This window comes from Muscardinus avellanarius (assembly GCF_963383645.1).
Source record: "Muscardinus avellanarius genome assembly, chromosome: 6".
Classification (NCBI taxonomy): domain Eukaryota; kingdom Metazoa; phylum Chordata; class Mammalia; order Rodentia; family Gliridae; genus Muscardinus; species Muscardinus avellanarius.
The window spans coordinates 39,074,325-39,096,449 of record NC_137791.1 but is presented as its reverse complement, the minus strand read 5'-3'; the positions used below and the strand labels follow the sequence as shown (position 1 = coordinate 39,096,449).

Sequence of the window (22,125 nt, the reverse complement as noted above, 5' to 3'; positions counted from 1 at the left end):
TTTATTTATTTGGAAACAGGGTCTTTAAGCCAATGAGGCTGACTATAAACCTGCGTGATCCTCCTGTCTCCGCCTCCCAAGCGCGGGGATTACAAGCGTGCACCACCACGCCTGGTGAAGCTTCATTTTTAATAACACAAAACACAGCTATCTTAAGCAGAAAGGATCATAACAAAATCATCAGATGCAGAGAATAAAGGAGAATGCAAAGGACATCTACTGTCTCATGAACTCCGTATAATTAGAGGTTTTTAAAGTATGCCTTGACTTGTTGCCAGAGTCGCAAACATTGGATCTACTTGATTAAAAATGTACCTTTGCTTTTTTTCTTCTATGAGGATTCCATACCCATGCGAGGAGGTTAGAATCCTGTGGTTCATTTGCGTGTTCTGCAAGATAGAACTGTAAGGCTTTGCTGACTCCTCAACCTTGGGTCCTTCCAGGAAGTTTCTCTTGTCTTTCTTTCTCTCCCTTTCTTTTCTTTACCCTTACAAACCTTCTCCCCACCAAGAGGTGACAAGAGGGAAAGATGAATGGAATAAGAAAATATGAATTGCAGGTTCTATTTTATTAAGGAGTTTTGAGGCATTTTAGCAGTCTAGAAATGAAGGTTTATTTTGAGTTGCTTTCATTCTCTGTGACCACTGAGATGACCACATTGGCTACTGAGACGTTGCACTGAGAGCTGGCAAAACTGGGAGGAGCAAGTGGAAATGAAACAGCAACTTGACTTGGAGAAGGAACAGGCTCCTCTCATTTGGATAGTATCAAAAATATGGTGTTGCCGGGCGTGGTGGCACAGGCTTGTAATCCCTGAGCTTGGGAGGTGGAGATGGGAGGATTGTGCTACTTCGAAGCCAGCCCTGCTGGCTTAAGAGACCCTGTTTCCAAAAATTAAAAAAAAAAGTATAAAATAGGTCTGGAGTGTAGCCCGGAGGTAGAAGGGCTTCCAGGAACCCCAGTACCACACACACACACACGCAAAAAAAAAAAATTTGATGTTAGTAAGCAAAGATCAATTGTGGCATTATTGCAGGTAGGATAGTATAGTGAGGGAAAGAGAGAACATGAGAGTATAAAAGCAGACTTTTAGTCTTTTATATATCTCTTGTCTTCTTGTTCAAGTCATCCATTAGTATGGGACAAATCCTGTGTTCAACTACTCTTATCACCTTTTCACAAAAAAGTGTACACTTACTCTTCCCAAGTGTTAGTAAAACTCTGAAAATAATTTAGGCTTGTACTCAAACCAGACTATGCCTGTGTTTCCATACGCCTGTTCTTAGAATTCATCTGGAATTTTTCTTACATAATTATTGTGCTCTTTCCTAAAATATGCATTTTGTTTTCTAAAATATTAATATCCCATTTCAAACATTTCATATTTGTTTTAAAACGATAGACCTTTAATCATATTGCCAATTAATGAAGAAACCACTAATACTAGACATTATATAAAATATTATTAAAACTATAGCTAGAAGCCAACTGGTCTACAATTGGATTAATTATTAAGCTAAACAGTGTAAGCTACAAACCATCTCTCATGATAAAAATACAATGACCCCAAATTGACAGCTATTAAAAGAATTGGAATTCAGGTAATTATGTCTTTTGAATATGCAACAGGAAAACGGATCGAATGTTGTCTTCATTCTAGCCCTTCACAAGAATCTGCTGTGTTCTGTTGTTCCGCGTTTCATCAACGTCCGGCTGCTTTGCAGATGTATTTTGCAAAGGTAATCAGTTTGCTTTTGATACCACATCCAACAAGTAATGTTCTTCACCTTCCTCCGCTGGTTTCCAGGGGATGACACAATGACAGGTGACGGGGGCGAGTACCTGAGGCCTGAGGACCTCAAAGAACTGGGGGATGACTCACTGCCCAGCAGTCAGTTCCTGGACGGCATGAACTACCTGCGCTACAGCTTGGAGGGAGGACGCTCTGACAGGTACACGCGACACTTACACTTGACGTCAGCCAGAACATGTCCGTGTGTTTTTATGATGATAAAAAAGCATATGCAGTTATTTAATGTGATTCTCTGACAATGTTAAGTGTCTGTTATCCAGAACAGGAAACTGAGATGGAGGGAGATCAGCTAACTTAGTAAAATCAGACAACTACTAAGAAGCAGAACCATTATAGATAAGGCCTTTCTGCCTCTAATTGTGTTTTTAAGCATCTGCCATTTTTTCCTCTAGGCAAATTTAAAGGGCAGTTTTGCATTATATATGCTCTTACTAAGTGACATCTATAAATCCTTCTAATCCTATTTTTTGGTAGTGCCATAATTTCTGCAAATTAAAGTATGTTATGAAGAATAATGAAAAGGAAGCAAATTCAAAAGAAAACTATACCACATGCCTATAATCCCAGTACTTGGGAGGTTGAGACAGGAACATCACAGGTTCAAGAACAGCCTCAGCAACTAAGTTAGACCCTGTTTCAAAATAAAAAATAAAAAATAGGCCGGGCGTGGTGGCGCACACTTGTAATTCAGCATTCATGAGACTGAGACTGGAAGATTGAGGATCGTGGTTCATGGACAGCCTCAGCTACTTAGTTAGGCCCTCTGCAACTCAGTGAGACCCTATTTCAAAATAAAGATTAAAAAATAGTGCAGGGTTGTAGCTTGGAGGTCGAATGCCTTTGGGTTCCATCTCCAGACCCACAAAAATAAATAAACAAATAAATAAATAAAATAAAAAATAGAGGAAAAGAGGTCTAGCTTGGGGCTACAACACCCCGGTTCCGAGCCTTAGTACCAAAACAAAAACAAAATAAAGACGACGACAACAACAACAAAACCCAACAAGAACGGAATCTTGTAAACATTTTGATATAAGAAAAATAAACTGAGAATCTGTAGGAGCCCCACTTTTATAAAAAATCTGGAGAGCTTATGTATTATTCTGAAATATATGATCAATGTTATTTTGAGTTATTTATAACTTGTACAACTAGTGCTTATTATTTGTTGAGGGATGTTGAGTATAGACATCCTCAAAAGAACGCCTGCTCATTTAGGTCAAGCATACGCTTGTCCATATCTTGTAATGTCTTTTGCTAGCACGCTGGCGTGTGTACTTGGCTCTGTGTAATCTATATGAATACCTCACATATTTACAATATAAAAACTAGAGTAATTGATTCTAAATGGATAAATGGCAAAATAAAATTTCTTGAGCTTTCCCCTTGAGCAGCAACGCCCTGCCCCCATTCTACTTTTTTTTTTTTAAACAATCCTATGTGGATGAAATGTTGTGTGTGTGTGTGTGTGTGTGTGTGTGTGTGTGTGTGTGTGCCTTTGGTAAGTACTAGAGAAGCCCACATGACAAAGACGTGCTCACTAATTCCATCGCTATCAGGATGGGAGAAAGACTAGGCTGGTGGTACACAGAGGGCCACTGGAGCCCTGTGGCTCAACTTTCCAGGGAGAAGAGCTCAAACCAAGGCTGAATGATGAGTAAAACTGGCAGGCAAAGTTGTGAGTGGGGCCTCTAAAGCCTTAGCACACCACAGGTGAAAGGTCATGATGTGTGTGAGCGGCACAGTAGAGCTGTGTTGCTGGTGTTCAAGAGTAAAGGAGGGGAACCATGTTTACTTTTTAGAGGAATCCCTCTGCCAGTGAGATGGAGGGTAAATTTTAGAGGACAGCTGTTAACAGCTGCTGAAAAACTAAACCTAGGGGGCTGTCGCAGGCTGTTTCTCAGCAGCTACCACCACTCAAGAGGCTTTTGAAATGGTATTATTTGCGGTGGTTCTGAGAGGACTTAAATTCTGTCCTTGGTGGCAGTCATGGAGAGAATTTCAGCAGTGAAAGATTTGAGACCTATCTAAGAGGTGAAATTAGCCAGATTTGGTGATGGATATTGTGGGGTGGTGGAAGAAGGAGATTAAGTTGATTCCTTGGCCTCAGTGGCTTAGCTAGAGGGTGACCTGGAATCAGGATTCAGAAGGAGGATCTCCTTGGGAGGTAAGAAGGTGAGGAGGTGACAGGGTCAGTGTCCCATATACTGATCAGATCTTATTTTGATTCACTGATAGATTTGGAATTGATAGCCTGAGAGTCTTAAGACTTAAAAGTTTCAGTAAAAGGAAGTTTTAAAAAGTGCATGAAGCCGGGCGTGGTGGCGCACGCTTGTAATCCCAGCGTTTGGGAGACTGAGACAGGAGGGTTGCGGTTTGCGACCAGCCTCAGCTATTTAGTGAGCCCTTTGCAACTAACTCAGTGAGACCCTGTTTTCAAATAAAGAGTAAAAAACAGGGCTGCGGGTGTCGTTCGGAGGTAGAATGCCCCTGAGTTCAACCCCCAGTACTGCAAAGAAAGTGCCTGAATGTATAATAATTTATGAATAATCATGTTGTTGTCAGCCAAAAAGCCTTCGTTTGGGCATGATCTCTTATATTAAAAATAAGTGCCTGATTCTGACCTTTGACTTTCTTTCAAAGTACTTGAGTTGAGGAAGAATTTAGAATGTACTTTCTATGAAACAGGGTTGGATGGTTTGATGCCTCCTTTTCAAACAGAATACTCACCAGCATTTAAAGACAGGGGACACAAAACTAACAAGACACGCTCTGTTCTCCAGATTCATGTGTGTGTTTTCAGAGCACCAGCTATATTCACGGCCTGCAAAGTGCAGCTGTAGGCAAGATCTCATTTCCATGGTTTTCTTGTTCCTTTTATTTTGCTTAGGCAGCTCAGCACCAGCCACCTTTTTTTGGTAACCATTTTCCCTTTTCATTATTTATTTGGTATGCTCTCGGTAGTACCGTGCCCAGGTAGGTATTACCCAGCATGAGGACACGGCCTTCCTGCATGCCTCCACGTCTCCCTGCTCACTGCCCATGTGTGCACATGTGTTTGCGAGAGGTCCTTATATTCTAGAATTATGGATGTATTTTCAAATTTGGATTGTTGTACTAAACTGAAAACTAAGTTAGAAAAGATAAATCTATTTATGGAATTAACATCTGTGACATGACCCAGGTTGGACTTTAATTCAACTGTCAGAGCTCCACCTTGTGGTTAACAGAGAGTAAACTAAACTAATCCACATATGTAATAGTTGGAGAAAGAAAAGATTCTGATGCCAAAAATGTACATAGATGAAGTAGAATAAAACTATATACAACTCAGTGTTTGTTGAACAAAAACACAACCAAGTGTTCTGATTAGTTGGATTTTGCATTCATTTTATTTTATTATTTATGCTTACGAATTAAAATGCTTTCCAAATTTAATGTAAAACTCCAAATAATAATGAACCATAGTTAGAACAAACATTGAAATTTTTGCATCTTCACTTGTTTGATAGGGTTTAAAATTCTGTAAGTGAATGTCTAATAAATATTGCAGTTTGCTAAGATAGTAATTATACTACTTTTCAATAAACTTACATTTCAAACTACCAAAAATAAGTCCATAAAGCAGTTGCACTATAGTGGAAAAAGTATAAATAGAGTGTACAACAAAACTCTTGGCACCTAAAGCTTACAATTCCCTAGATAAACAAGTAAAAATTTATACCTCTAATAGAGATGTTATTTAATATATATATTAGCTGAACAGGAGGCCGCTGACTTCAAGGAAAAAAGGCAACCCTGTTGCATAATATTTAAACTTGTCTCTAGTGTTTTAAATCAGGATGAACAAGTTTTGATCCAGAAACTTGAATTATTCTAGAACTTTGTGCTGATTATTATTTCTTCAGAGAGAATCATTTCTTTGCTGTTAGACTGTCCCAATGATATTCCTTCCATTTAAGCAGATAAACAGGTAAAAAATTTTTTACCTCTATAGAGATGTTATCATATACCATATAATAACATATATATGTTTTATGTAGTTTTATATACAACTTATCATAGAAAAACAGATAAATTCAAAACTATAAATACTGATTGAATATCCAATTAGCATTTCTGAAGGCAGCAGACAGTGAGCTAGAATAAAGTCCATGCACACATACTTAGGCGTATAGTTGCAGTGTGTCCATCTCCTTCCTCTCTGTGCAGCTTTTCACATTCTGTCTACATAGTCTAATATCTTTCCTCTCTACCCTAATCACCTCTTTGTGGTTGCATGTCACTTTGTCACTTTCTTTTTTTTTTAATCTTCCCTCACAGCCATGTCACCACTTTTTATCTGAGTATATTTATCGCCTGTTTTGTTCAGTGTGAGCATTTACCCTTGGAGGCCAGCATTTCTGTTACTCGGTGATGCTCATAAGGGTCAGTTTTACCTAGTGATGCTGCCTCCCTTTGCTCTTTTGAGCATTGATTTCTAGTCATGTACCAAAAAGCTTCTTGCTTCTTGTGTATTTTTTTTTTTACATCTAGCTCCTTTAAATGTGTAAAATCATAATCTGGGCCTTTAAAATCCAAAGTTATGAAAAGAGATTTTGTAATTAACAAATTTGAGTTCAACAGAAACCATTTGATGGTGAAAGACTATTAAGCCCGTAGACAGGTTACATCATTTCAAGGCATTGGGTCTTCTGTTTTCCCTTTCTTGGCCAAATTCAGAACAAATAAAAAAGAATTGCATTTAGGAGCTGCAGACGGTGCTGTCTGGTATGGGTGCGGCCACAGGAACCTTTGCTACCTTTATGGTTTAAAACAAGGAAAAGGTTTAAGCTGGGCGTGGTGGCGCACACTTGTAATCCCCGTGCTTGGGAGGCTGAGACAGGAGGATCGCACAGGTTCAAAGCCAGCCTCGGCTACTTAGTGAGGCTCTCAGCAACTTAGTGAGACCCTGTTTCCAAATAAAGTATAAAATAGGTCTGGGAGGATAGCCTGGAGGTAGAAAAGCCCCTGAGTTCCACCTCAGTACCACAAAAACAAAAAAAGGGAAAAGGAAAAGATTTTTTTACTCCATCAGTTTATTTGCTGAGATTAAAGACCCTTCTTCTGATAATCTGATCCCTGTTCCAAACTGAAATTCAAGATTAAGTCAAGATTACTCACAGAAGCCTATATCCTATTAATGATATACATATGGCATTTGAGTCTACTATTAGATGACAGTGCCATGCCAGCATGGTGGAGCTCACCTGTGATCCCAGTACTTGAGAGGTTGAAATAGGAGGATCAAAGGTTTGAAGCCTGCCTTGGCCATTTAGTGAGGCCCTGCTTCAAAATTAAAAAATAAAATAAAACAAAAAGGTTGGGGTGTAGTTTAGAGGTATAATGTCCCTGGGTTCAGTCCCCAATAACACGCACATGCACACACACACACACACACACACGCACACACGCACACACGCACACACACACCATGGCACAACTATAAAACCAGCTGCAGCATAAGCTGCCTCTAGTGATGAATTTACTAGATTATACAAGCTGCTCCTACCTCAGCTGTGTCAGGAGCCTCGATCTGCTCCAAGAGCCTATGTAACAAACAGCAGCTAATTTCCGATTATATTTAGATTCATTTTGTAATAAGCACATAGATTTATATTTAACCTATAGATTTATGTAGGTATAAATGCATAGGTTAAGCGATCGGTTCCTTTGCCTCATCTCACTTACCCTCTAGGATATAAGGTTTACAAATCTACCTGCAAAATGGGTGGATTAAAGGGCTGATTTCTTTAGAGACGAAGTTGGCTCTAATGCCTCACGAAGATGATAGTTTATGACTTAACTAAATTGTACACATGTGTTTGCATAATTAAAAGAGTTTTTACTAATAAATATGCTAAATCGCTATTCAGTCCATAATTCTATAGTGCTTCACTGGCCAAATACCGACTAGCTATAAGTCAAGTTTGCTTCTATCAGTATTTTGAAAACTTGCATTTCTTTTTTTTTTTCCCTACCGATGGGGTTTGGGCTAATATTTTGAATGAAGATCTTTAATTTTTGGATTGATATATATAAAATCTGCATATATACAGTACATTATTTAAGACATCAACTGATTTGTCATTTCTTTGTACGAATTAAGAAGTAATAAATTACATGTAGGCAAACATTGAATTGTATCCATCACATTTGAGTATATAACTCAAAACTTGAAGACTCGGCTTCATCAGAAATGTAAATCAGGTGCAGTGGTGCACACCTGTAATCCCAGTACTTGGGAGGCTGAGACAGTAGGATCACAGGTTCAAGGCCAACCTCAGCAATTTAAGGGGATCCTATTTCAAATACAAAATAAAATGGGCTGGAGGTATAACTCAGAGGTAGAGTGCCTTTGAGTTCAAACCCTAGTTCCCACATCAAAAATTAAAAAAAAATTAAAGCTCTGGTTAACTAGGCCTACATCCCATTTTGAAGGCAAACCTCAGTTTTGGTCAGTGTTCATTGGCAATTTGTCTTTGTGCTGGCAAGCGTGTCTGTGTTCTGTTCGGGCTGGTGCTTAGAAACAGCTTCTGTGCTCGTGCATCTCATCTCCATGGCAACCGACACTTCACTGGCGCTTCACTCACTACACACTGGACATGCAAAGGGGACAGTGCTCTCCTCTGAAATAATAGCATTGTGGAGTCACCAGGACAAACAGGAACTCCACTTCCGCAGGAAGCTCACCTCTGGCCACAGCGCCGCTCACTCTGTGCCTTCCAGGGGTGCGGCAGCCACCATCATCCACTGTATGGAGAGGAGGAGAGAGGGCACGCAGAGAGAATGGGAAATAATGACCGAAAGCGAAACCTGCACTTGCGTTTTGTTCTTCTCTGTGAGGGCTTTCTACTTTCCCTCTACTCTTTTTCTTATTTGCAGGCAGGGAGATTAACATTTGACACAGATTTCAGCCATTTATCCTGGAATTATGTCCTGTGTGAATTTCTTGTACTGGCAGTGAATAAAGTGCAGTTGCTGGTTTCAAACATTTCGGGGAAGAAAATGAATCAGATTAGGAGTATCAAGTTTTAACTTCTGGACTCCCTTGTGTCCTTACCATTGAGTGGTAGGAACCAGTCACAGGACGTGTTAGTTTAGCTGCTGGGCAGAGTCAGGACGATGCAGAGCCCTGGGTCCCCTGGAAGTTGCACTGTCAGCTAATAGCACGCTTTCTTCACTCCCCGCTCGGCACATCACCTCATTCTCCCAACCCTGCGCTGCTGTGTATATGACCATGGCCTCCTGCCAACCTACCAGCCTCCGATCCTTCAGTTCTGACAGGTCGCACACCCTGAGCCATGCATCCTACGTGAGAGACAGTGCCATGATTGACGACACAGTCGTGATCCCCAGCCATCAGGTATGTGACTTTTGCCATCGTGTCTTTGTTTTCTGGACAGTTTTAAACATGCTAGCAATGTCCTGAGAAAACTTTTCATCTAAAAAAATATTTTTAATTTAGTCTAAATATATATATATATATATATATATATATATATATATATATATATATATATATATATTTTAATTTAGTTGACAAGCCAGGCTAAGAGATGGGATGCTTTCATAGTATAGGATAAATGGTGCATGTTAAAATGTATCTTTCAATATTTAAAATTGTTAACTATGAACACAACGCTGAAAGTTTATTCTAGGATACTTTTATTTGGGGTATGATTTTATCACTTTCAGTGGATTGAATAAAGGAAAGCAGATGGACACCTACTCTCTTCAAAGGGAATTATACAAGTGGTCTTTGATCAATACTATAACTTAAAAAGGAATGAATTATAAGATTTACTTTAAATGCTTTGAATTTGTACTTTGAAATGAAAGTTTTTCCAGGAAGTACCGCCTCCTTGTGATGCCGCTTTTCAGATTTTATTATGTTTTGCTTTAATTGAGGCACACTATTTTTTATTAAGTTCAGTTCTTTGTGTTTAGGTGTCAACTCTAGCCAAGGAAGCAGAAAGGAATTCTTATCGTCTCAGCTGGGGCACTGAGAATTTAGACAACGTGGCTCTTTCTTCCAGCCCTATTCATTCAGGGTGAGTGAATCAATATTATGTATCCAGATCAAGAGGTAAAAAGAGATGGGAGTGAAAAATCACAGCTTTGTCCAGAAACTCTGGCTGATGGCTAGTTTACAGTGGGAGGTGACCTTTGTTTTAACTTGTAAATAACATTGCTTCATCCAACAGACCCTATCTACACATTAAAACAACGAAAAGAGTAGAATTAAACATAGAAAACTGGCCATTGTTTTAAAGTATTTAGTAGAATTGCGTCAAACAGCTTGCTAACTAAGCAGGATTATTCTGGTGGCCTCCTTATCGTCCTTCAGACATCCTGAAAAGAGAGGCTGGATTAGCTGCTTTCTGGAACGTTTCTATTTGCTAAGATTAACTGATGGCTCTTTGAAATAAATGCTTTTGCTTACATTTTAACACATTTAAAGGAATGTTTACAGAATTTTAATCCCACAAATATACAGATTAGTTTATTATTGCTTGAACTGGGATATAAATAAAAAGGGAAGCTTGAACACCACAGGTCGGCCTCTCAGTTGTCTTAAGATACCCGGAGTATGACTGACACAGTTTAAGCAGCACTGCCTGCTTGTATTAACTCACTTAAAAAAATAGGATATTGAGTTCTTTCTTCAAACATGCCTGAAGTTGTTCTTAAGGTATAAGAATTAAATTATGTATAAAACAAATGTCTTAAGGGGCATTAAATTGTAACACTATTCCATTGATTTTTTCCTTATATTTTAGTAGCATCAGATAATATAGTAATATAACTATACATAAAATTCCCATATTTATATTTAATTAGATTTTAAAGTTCTCTCATATTTTATTTAACAAATGGAATCATTTGGCTTAAGTTATTAGGCCAAACTTTTTTTTTTTTTCATAATTTCCAGGACTATTTTGAGTAGCATACCCTTTCTTGTTTTTTCTACTCTCTTTTTTTTTTTTTTTTGTGGGTCTGGGGATGGAACCCAGGGGCATTCAACCTCCGAGCTACACCCCCAGCCCTATTTTTTATTCTTTATTTTGAAACCGGGTCTCGCTGAATTGCAGAGGGCCTCACTAAGCAGCTGATGCTGTCCACAAACCGCGATCCTCCAGTCTCAGCCTCCTGAATGCTGGGATTACAAGCGTGTGCCACCACGCCCGGCTGCTTTTTCTACTCGAAAATAGTCTTCTTTCTGGAAAGCTTTCCAAGGTATTTTAGTAAACACTTTGAGCTTCTTAGTCTAATATATAAAATAAAGCCATATATTATAAAATTTCATCAGTAGTGAAAATAACCATAATATTTTCCATGTTAAATAACTAAAGCTAGTTTCTGATTATAGGAGTTATTCAAGGGAATATTAAAAAACAATAAATTAAGCTTCATCCAAATTTACTTATATATTTTTAAGCGTAAAGTGAGATAATTAAAATCTCACAGTTATAAATCTCACAGAAAGCCTGGCGTGGTGGCGCACGCTTGTAATCCCCGCGCTTGGGAGGCAGAGACAGGAGGATCGCGCAGGTTCGAAGCCAGCCGCGCGCACTGGCTTAGGAGACCCTGTTTCCAAATTAAAAAAAAAAATGTAAAAATAGGCCTGGGAGTGTAGCCCGGAGGTAGAAGGGCTTCCAGGAACCCCAGTACCACCAAAAAAAAAATAAAAAATAAATCTCACAGAAACCATGACATTGCATTTTGCTTCTAAGTTTCTCAATAATGATGAGTAAAAAAGAAAAGAAAGTTGACCCACCCAGCAGATTAAAGGATAATCTGTCACGAGCCAGACACTATGATTAAAGTCCATCTCCACTCTACAAAGTGATGAGATTATTTTAGGTAAAATATAATAGACTATTTGTAGCTGAATCTTTAAAAGAGTCAGTATTGTGGTAATAGTTCAATTTTCAAATGATCACATATAAAAGGAAATCTTCTAATTTGTTTGTTTTTGTGATACTTGGGATTGAACCCTGGGCATTGCCGGGGTAGACAAGTAGACAAGTGCTCTATAATAAAAAATAATTTGTGTGTGTGTGTGTGTGTGTGTGTGTGTGTGTGTGTGTGTGTGTTACTGGGGTTTGGGGAATTGAACCCAGGGACATTCTACCTCTGAGCTACATACACCTCCAGCCTCTTCTTGTTTTGAAGCAGGGTTTTGGTAAGTTACCATGCTGTCCTTGAACCTGTCATCCTCCTGTCTCAGCTTCCCAAGTACTGAGAAAAGGAATCCTTAAGGAAGTTCTTTAAGCTGGGTGCAGTGTAATACACCTGTTGTTCCAGTACTTGGGAAGCTGAGACAGGAAGATCGCAGGGTTGAAACCAGCAGTACCTAATAGCTTTTAAGTAACATAGAATGACTGTTTCAAAATACGGTAGTATTTTGAATAAGTACACAATAAATTGTAGTCATTCATACTTATACAATCCCTATATGCACAATACAAGTTTTCCATAAATTGCAAATCAGTTAAACAGAATGTATTCTGAATTTTCTAAATGACAATACCAAAGTAGTTCCTTTCACAATACTACTTTCAAAATACTACTGTATTTTAAAACAGTCCTTCTATGGCCATGGTATAGTTTAGAGGTATAATGCCCCGGGGTTCAATCCCAGTAACACACACACACACACACACACACACACACACACACACACACACTTCTTTAATTATCAAAGGCAATACTATATTCAGTTTAAGTACATCAATATCATACCACTTGCACCAAACTAGACAACACCTATAAGCAATAATAGTTGTAATTCGAATGAACCAACAGCATTTAGTGATTAAAAATTAATCACTTCAGAAAAGGTTCTTTAGAAGCCATAGTCTCCATAAACTAATTTTTCTTCAAATTCCAAGTACTTATCATTGACTTTAAGTCAACTCTGGTCCTAAGTAGAATCACCTGGGACCTTTAAAAAACACTGATACCTGAGCCTCATCCGAGCTCTATTATGTTAGCATCTTTGTTGTCAGGACCCTAGTGTTGCTATTTTCCGAGTGCAGATTGTACATATTGTTAGTAAAGCCTTGATTAATATGAACCTTAGTTAATTAATGTATACCGATTCTCTCAAACATCCTTTATCTCTTCCATTCCCTTATGGATTAATTCTTCACACGTTTGTAGAATTCTCCACAGTACCAGACATTGTGCCAGACACCAAGGGAAGTAGATAAGACCCTGCCCCTACCTTTAACAAACACACCTAGCTCTTGTCCTTTCAAGTTGGAAGACAATCTGTGGACGAGTAAGAAACACGATGGCTCAAAGTATATTTTGTTGTCATCACTTGTCAAAATTCAGATCCTGACACTGATAGTCAAAATGTGATACTAGGCACAAGTTATGTAAAATCTCTAAGTTTCAATTTTACCTCTCTGTAACAAGATTATTATGTTATTGAGTGCAAAGGAGATTTTTAAAAATTAAATGATTTTAAAATAATCAGCATTTGCCTAGAAAGAATAAGTACACAATAAATTGTAGTCATTCATACTTATACAATCACTATATACACAATACAAATTTTCCATAAATTGCAAATCAGTTAAACAGAATGTATTCTGAATTTTCTAAATGACAATACCAAAGTAGTTCCTTTCACAATGTTAACATTTAACTTGTTATTTTTATTAGGTAATTTACTGTCTGCTAGTGTCTCTACTATAGTATTTGGACAAACAGAGTCCCAGATGACTCTATTAGTAAGGTATATTATCCTTGAAAACTTGATTTAAAGCAACTGAGTCTTACGGTGTTTGAAAACTACCATGATATATTAATGTATGTCAAAAAGATTCATCAAGATTGATCAGATAGCCAGATGTTGTGGCACACACTTGTAATCCCAGCATTTGGGAGGCTGAGACAGGAGGATCACGGTTCACGGCCAGCCTCAGCGACTTAGTGAGGCCCTCTGCAACTTAGTGAGATCCTGTTTCAAAATAAAGAATAAAAATTAGGGCTGGGAGTGTAGCTCAGAGGTAGAATGCCCTTGGGTTCCATCCCCAGTACTGGAAAAAAAAGATTGATCAGACCATAACTTGTAACAATAATAAATAATAGACTGTAATTTTATACTCAATAGAGTAGTAGCTCTTTCGGGGACCTGAGTTTCTGTTTAATTGATTGGATGAATTCTTAAGCAACTTTAAAACTGTCCCAAAATATAAGAAAAAAACATAACTTTTTGATACAGAAAAAGCCAAGTTAGTTTTTTGTGAACATGCCACTGATTTGTGTCTATTAAATTTAATAAAGTATTTGAGATTATAAAAGCTGCAGCTTCTATCAGTAAGCAATATTGGTGGTTTTATTTTACCTCTAATCCATGTTTTCAAAGACTAATAATGCCCATGCCTAGAGGGGAATAGGTATAGTGATTTAAACACTCTTCTCTACCTAATAGTTATAGCCAATATCTGGCAAAAGACTCACAGTAATATTTTTTGTTGCTCTTAAAGAGTTGCCTTACTGATTCACAGTGAATCTAACAAGCAGTTATTTCTAGCACCCTAACTTATGATCATACCAACAGAAGCTTGGGCTTTTACAATTCTTCTTCAGTTCATTAATGCATAACGAATTAACAGATATAATCACAATTTTATTACCCATATTTTATCGTTTAAATTTACTTACATGTCCTTAAGTGTAAATCAAGATAATTAAAAATTCAGAGTTGTCATTATCTTAAAACTTTAACAGTGCATTCTGCTACTAAGTTTCTCAACAATGGTGAGTAAGAAGGAAGTCCTGAGCCGGGCGTGGTGGCGCACGCTTGTGATCCCAGCATCTGGGAGGCTGGAACAGGAGGATCGTGGTTTGCAGACAGCCTCAGCTACTTGGTGAGGCTCTTTGCAACTCAGTAAAACCCTATTTCAAAATAAAGAATAAAAAATAGCCCTGGGGGGTATAGCTTGGAGGCAAATGCCCCTGGGTTCCATCCCTAGTACCACAAAGGAAGAACATCCAGAGAATCAAAGGTGCTAGGTAAGATCCAAACACCACGTTCCAGCAGGCTACCAACTGTCAGCTTTGTAACTAATTTTTAATATTGCTATTCCAACTCTTTATTTTTATAGTGTTTTAATGGCCAGATGTCATCAATTAAATGTCAACTCATGCAGCACAATTTGTAATAGCCAAAATATGGAAGCAACCTAGTTCTCCATCAACAGATGAATGAATTGCAAAATTGTGGGAAATACACACAATGGAATTCTACTCAGCTATAAAGAAGAAGAAAATTAGGTCATTCGCAAGAAAATGGAAAGACCTGGAGAACATTATGTTAAGTGAGATCAGCCAAGCATAGAAAGAGAAAGGACATATGTTTTCTCTAATATGCCCAAACTTGGGAGTATTAGGAATACCAGAAGGACTCCAGGTAATGGAGAGGAAACCTCAGCAAAGCTAGAATGGAAGGGTAGGAGAGGAAGAAGGCTGAGGTTGATTAAGGGAGGAGCTAAATTCAAATATGTGTAAAAGTATGAATGTAGCATGGTCAACCTGGACACTCACTGTTGCAGTGGGGAGGGAAAGGAGAGGGCACCAAGCACAGTCTGAATGTATGCCATTTTCAATATGTTCCACATAAAAATATAAATAAATAAATAAATAAATAAATAATAAATGTCAACTCATAATATTATGGAATAACATACCACAGTAATGTAAGTCCATATAAATAGATCCTTTAAGGAACTTCTTCATAAAATTACATTGAAGACAGTTTTGCTGTGAACCTTCTACTCTAAAGAACAGAGTCTATTTTTAAAATATGTTGAAGATATTTATTCAAATAATGGGTTGGGGCATAAGAAAGCAAAGTCTGTTTCTTACTTCACAATATAAACATTTAAGTACTTATAGCAGTTAATTTAATTTACTTGTTCATAACACTTTAGAGTTTCTTTTAGATACATGTAGGCGCAATTTTTTGGAGGAAGAAAATGGTTTTATAAGACGCAAAACAGCTGTTTTGTAAGATTGGATTTCTGGTTCATTAACATGGAAATTTCTATGTGTCAATAAACACTGAAAACACCAGTGAGCCACGTGAAAACTCACTAAGTGTTTTGAGGAAGAGCGGAGTCAGGCAGAGGAGGAATGAAGGGAGGTCCATGAAGTGGGACTGGATGTTGGCTCTGGTGAGGAAGACTGCCATTGCCAAAGCCAGGAATGAAGTTCTGAAAGAGTGCTAAGACTTTGCACAGTTTTTTGGTATCTACTAGAAGGTATAAATGTTATCTCTTCTGTATTAGAGTTTTTGCTACTGTTTGTCACTGAAGCTATACTTTTAATTGCTTTTCTTTAGTGATAGATCAAAAGGGCATTATCATTACTTAAAAAATATTAGAAGCCGGGTGTGGTGGCGCACGCTTGTAATCCCAGCATTCAGGAGGCTGAGACCGGAGGATCGCGGTTTGCGGCCAGCCTCAGCTACTTAGTGAGGCCCATTGCAACTTAGTGAGACCCTGTTTCAAAAAAAAAAAAAAAAAAGAATAAAAAGTAGGGCAGGGGGTGTAGCTCAGAGGTCAAATGTCCCTGGGTTCCATCCCCAGACCCGCAAAACAAAACAAAACTAAACAAAATGTTAGAAGTACAAACAAAAAGCTTTAAGACTATGTCCATCAAATCAATGACTTTTTCATTGTAATACCCCTTGATTTGGGGGTATTTAAAAAAATTTTTGAACCAATATTGAATAAAGCTACAAATCTATACATACTGATTTTCTAACATCTGCAGTTTCCTAAACTGGGAGCACTGCCAACCCCACAGGTCATGTTCTTCTCTTAGCATTTGCATAGAACTGTATCTCATTTGTATTTCCATCCTTTTTTCAATGAATACTGTATTGGTATATAAGTTATATATTCTAGTTGAAAGTCACTTCGGGTTTCATTCTTTATATTTCACTTTATCCATTCTTTCTCTGTGCTAAAGTATCTATTCTATTGCAGCCGCACTTCTCCATGTCTTGACCGTGACAGCAGCAGGTGAACTTCTGCATAATTTCTTCTCTGAACATGTTGCCTCTTCCTCTCTCCCTCTTACCATCTCCTTCTGCATAAAATCCACACCCCCGTCAGGATGCTTTAGTGTTGAAGACCCCAGCCAAACACATACACAGGGTGATGTTCTCCAAATCATAAGAATTGCTCTATTTCCTTCTTTCTGCAGAGGGAAAGCAGCCATGTTTAATGTCAGTGGAAATTAGGTGGGGCCGTGCCAAAATGAATATGGACTTTCTGTCTTGGTCATGGATCTCCACATCTTCTTTTGTGAGAAAAAGTGCTGTGCAGAGCTAAAAAACTGTTCCCCACAATTATGCAAATTGGTTGAGCTATTTTAGAGTTTTATTAAAGGTTATGACTTTAAATGGCACTTAGCATGACTTTTTTTTTTTTTTTGGTGTTGGTTTTGTTTGCTTTCACCATATTCTAGGTGAGCCAAAGGCTAAAAGCATATAAATAGTGCATTTTTTGCTAGTACTACTTTAGGCGCAAACTTTTGCTATTTTGGGAATTGTGTTATAGAACGCTTTTAGTCGGCATTCTAAAAATAGTGATCATTCTATGTTACTTAAAGTTATTTTTAAAGATTCCCTTTACACTGCTGATGGTAGTGTTTTATTATATATACTACAGATTATCAGTCTACAAATAGGACAGTGTTATAGTATCATTTTTGAAAATATCTATCGTTTTACTTTCTCTCAAACATCTACTAAATATTATCTTTCTCTACATGAACACAGAGATTGATAAATGATTGTTGTTTTTTTGACAAATTTGAGCTACCTATTTAAAGGCCATTTTTCCATTATTATTTCAGTTTATGGAATTTGGAGAATTGGGAAAGGTTTGAGGAATGTAGAGAGGAGAGAGAGCTAACGGTGTGATTTTTTCAGATTTAATGTGAGGCCCTATTGCTATGTGTACATGGACCACTGAAGCACCCTGATGATTTATTTTTTCCTGTTCTTTCTTTTACCCAGTAACTAACTCTGAATGCTGCGATCTCTCTGTTCCCACCCCATGGTCCTGGATGAATTAAAAGTAAAACTAAGCATCAATAATTTTGGGGGTGGACAATGTAGTCCTCATAAAACCCCAAGTCATTGTTTTCCGCTGCCTCCTCTGAAGCATGTACCTGTTTAGCTAATCAAATTGTGTATTTGTAGGCAAGTAATTTGCATAATAATAGCAGGTTGCTTTTGCTTTTATACTTTTTAAATTGTGATAACATCATATTTCACAATTTAGAAAACTTCAATAAGAGTTTCTACTTTGCATGACTGCTGAATTTCATTTGTAGAGTAAGACACCCAACTTCAGCCAGATGTTGCCTGGTATTTTTTATAGTCTTCAGTCAATGTTTGGTGCAATGTGTCTACACATCTTCAGCAAAATAGCTGTTTTAAACCATATAGCAAAAATAATACAATTTTTTTGGAGCAATAGCAATTTGTGTTCCTATTAGGGATTCTTTCAGAGCATCTGAAATGGAAAGTTCCAGTAGGTTTTTAACCTAGTTAGCAGTAAACTGCACATAGCATTTGAGCACTGGAAGGAAACTTAAGACTTTATTTTATCAAAGTTTCTCATTTTATAGATGAGAAAACTAAAACTTAAAAATGTTAAGTGACAGTATGGTGTGGTGGCACACACCTATAATCCCAGTACTTGGAAGGCTGAGACAGGAGGACCACAAGTTCAAGACCATCTCAACAACTTGGAAGGACTCTCAGCAACCTAACAAGATTCTGTTTTAAAACAAAAAATATAAAAATAACCGGGGTGTAGTTCAGAGGTAAAGTGCCTTTGGGTTCAATCCCCAGTTCCTCACATACAAAAAAAAATGTTAAGTGGCTTAACTTTGGTTACAAAAATAATTCAAGGTCTAGACCCCCAAACAGTATAGTACTCACTACATTATCCTATAGTCTGCAGTAATAGTATTTTTCTGTCTTACTATAATAGAAACTTTCATAAACTAATAAAAACTCCATTGTCCTATTCAACTGCTTAGCCCAGATCCAAGTTCATGGTAGGTTCTCAGTAAACAGTAGTTTCCCTATTTCTGATGTCTCTAATATATGATACATCCAAATACATAAAACCCCATGGTTGTAGGGAAAGAAGATGATGGACTCCTGCATTAAATTCTGTATGTCTTGCCCACACATGAATTCATTCTCAACATAGTCTTACGCGCTAGAAGGCACCCCCATCGACAGGGGGTGCTTCCCTCTCAACCTCACAGACTGCAGAGCTGAGCTTCAATCCATACACCATCTCCTCTATGTTTTGATTACATGCTTTTACTTTGATTCATCTCTACATGTTTACAGGCATTATCTTGTCCCTACTTTTAATCTCTCTCCCCCCTAAAATGTGTAGACTGACTCGTCTATGACCAAACTCATTCTTTTCCCTGTAGTAAATAGAAACAAATGTCTCTGACTAGGAATGTAGCTAGCATGCTCATGACCCCGAGTTCAAGTCCCAGTATCACGGGGGTGGGGTGGGGAGTGTAAAAATGGCCTCTTACGATCTGCTTTTGCATTTCAGTAGCCATTCCTTAATTCTGCTACCTTCCCAAATAGAGGCATTTTTTGTTTTGATACCGTTTCTGATGAAAATTCTCACATGCTTATCCAGTTTTATATTATAAACTACTGTGATTAACTGTTACAATACTGACCATTTCAGATAACTTTCACCAGCGTAATAATGTGTCATTATTTTTCCTATTACTTTTAAAGAAAAAGTTTCTTTTCATTATCAGTTCCGTAAGTTCTGCATTTCATTGATTATTTGCATCAAATTTATTAGGACACTTTCTTGCTAGCCTCATGATCACACTTGCTTATGTTGACTGTTAGGTCTTTTGCATCTTCCAGGCCTCTGTCTTGACACCTTTCTATTTTACATTATTCTCTTTTCTTCCAAAGTAAATTTCTTCACTAGAGTTTGTTTTTTTTCTATTAGACTGTGTCACTTCTTTTGTTATTTGATAAAAACATAAAGGCTTATTTTCTTTTATGAAATTTATTTTTCGCCAGAATTATGTGTATTGGCACTTAATTTTCCAATTTGCTTTGCATTTGATGTAATAATTAATTATTTAATTTTTTCTGACACAGAGATATATATCTATAGGTTAATTTATCTATTTGCAACTTCAGTCTTTACATATTTTTACTTTAATTTCTGTTTTTTGTTTTTCCCCATAGTTTCATTCCTAATTGAATTATTTATTTTGTTAGATTCAAATTATTGATTTTGTTACACTCTTGCTTTTTATTCTCATTTTCTACTAAACCTCTATCAAGGGTAATAAGTACATTAGATCTCTCTCTCTCTCTTTTTTTTTTTTTTTTTAGCTGAAATAAGCCTGTGGCCGGCTATTTGAAATTAAAGATAGTTCTTTCCAACAGCTATATTACATTTGAGTACCAGGAAAGATAGGAGTCATTGTCCAAGACCAAAAAATTAAATCATCTCCCACTTTGGCCTTCCCTGTTAGACATAAACATATACAACTTCTCACACCTTGCCATTTCACTCTTCCATTCATTCATTTATTCAGAGTTATTTGTTGATGACTACTGCTTCTGTCTACACTGGCCTAGACACCAGAGCACACAATAAGAAATACAGAGTACATGGTCACTTCATGTGTGGCCGTATGAAGTGCTGTAGTTCATTTCCCTTTGAGCTGGAAAGTTAGCAGTTGTGAGCCAAGATGAAACTACCCTGTGGCATCTGGGCTTGGACTCTGGGCCTCTTGGCAGCCATGACTATGCCTTTATGTTCTGCATCCTCAGTAAGGCACGTGGCTCTTAGTAACAGGCTAACAAAGGCCCCAATCAAAGGGGTATGGAAATGGAAGTCATGGAGCAAGTAAATAAAAAGAAGGCTTCAGTGGCACAAAATCAGAGAACATACTCTTATATGTATTTAGCTAAACATTTTTACAGTCAGGAGCATGGCTCCTACAACTCACACTTTAGAGAATGGACCGCCAGAATGGACCTCCCACATGTTTTTCTAGATGCAGAATTGATATTATAAATGCCAAAGCCATCACTGAGGTAAACCTAGTAGCAATGTGATAGCAATAATGTGAGGGTAGAAGCTTCTTCAAAAGGTTCAGATGCTGTTGAGGATTTATACTGATTTCTTACTAGTTTTAGCCCTTCTTCTGTTTGCCCATGGAGATAGCACGAAAAGCTTTTAAGAAACAGAGGAAGTATTCATCTTAATTATCATGAGTCACAAATACTGTAACAACTTCAAGAACACTGCTAGTTTAAAACAATACTTTTTCTATCTTTTAATGAAAATCAATGCAAATGTCAACCAAAATAAGGATAATACAACAGAAAGAAAACCTTTATCTAGAAGTGTATCGGTTCTTTTTATTCTTTTGACCGATAGCACATGCAAAAGACAAATAGAAAAATAGTTGTTTTAAGAATTCATGTTAAAAACTAGAATAAGAAAAAAGCCAGCATTTTCTTATTGTGTTTTTAATAAGGACCAGGAGCATCAGCACTTCAGTACTGAACTCCCCAGTATCTCCCCATTCCTGAAAGCTCCCAGTCTAGGGCCGAATAGTAATCTAGCCTGGCTCCTGCATGCGGAGGACTATGCCCTCTACCCATGGTCTCATGATGCATGGCGTGCTTCAGCCAGGCTCGCTGGGCTCCTTTGCACCCATTTTTATTACTAGAACCAGGATTTCTGTTTAATAGCATGCTTACTGAATTCTATGTTCTGCTACATAAGGATGCTAAGATATTCTTTCTGTGTCTAAAAATAACATAAGTGTATTCTGTTTCTATCCCATAACCTACTTTGTGATTCCTTTCAAATATTTTCAGTGTTATCACGGAGGCAATATCTAGGTGTATTGAATATGGTTCTATGCTGGTTAAGTTACAAGCAGATCCATGAAACACCTAGATGTTGCTTTCCTTCCTGTCGTTTTTGTTTTGGTGTGAAGGTCTTGCACAAATGCAGTGAAAACAGGGAAGATTATAGAGTTACTGTATAAAAACCTACACCTCATTTGTTTGTATCTTAGTATAGGTGTGCATGACAGTTAAATTGTGTTGTTAAATTTTTGGCTGGTCCTTGAGAAAGTGAATTTCTGAGAGACTTCCAGATGAAAACGTTTAAGCTACGCTGAAGCAGGATCCGTGACCTTCCCAA

The 22,125-nt window shown here is 37.6% G+C and overlaps 1 protein-coding gene across 2 annotated transcripts in view; it reads left to right on the top strand.

Moving 5' to 3' along the window:
- ANK2 (ankyrin 2) overlaps positions 1-22,125 on the top strand; it is a gene marked incomplete at both ends in the record, with an annotated part of 247,348 nt that overhangs the window by 167,066 nt on the left and 58,157 nt on the right. For both annotated transcript variants that reach the window (XM_080697143.1, XM_080697142.1), the window contains 4 exons: positions 1,808-1,952; positions 9,116-9,218; positions 9,803-9,906; positions 16,864-16,899. In XM_080697143.1, coding sequence (XP_080553269.1) covers positions 1,808-1,952; positions 9,116-9,218; positions 9,803-9,906; positions 16,864-16,899 — 388 coding nt within the window. The remainder of the gene's footprint in view (positions 1-1,807; positions 1,953-9,115; positions 9,219-9,802; positions 9,907-16,863; positions 16,900-22,125) is intronic.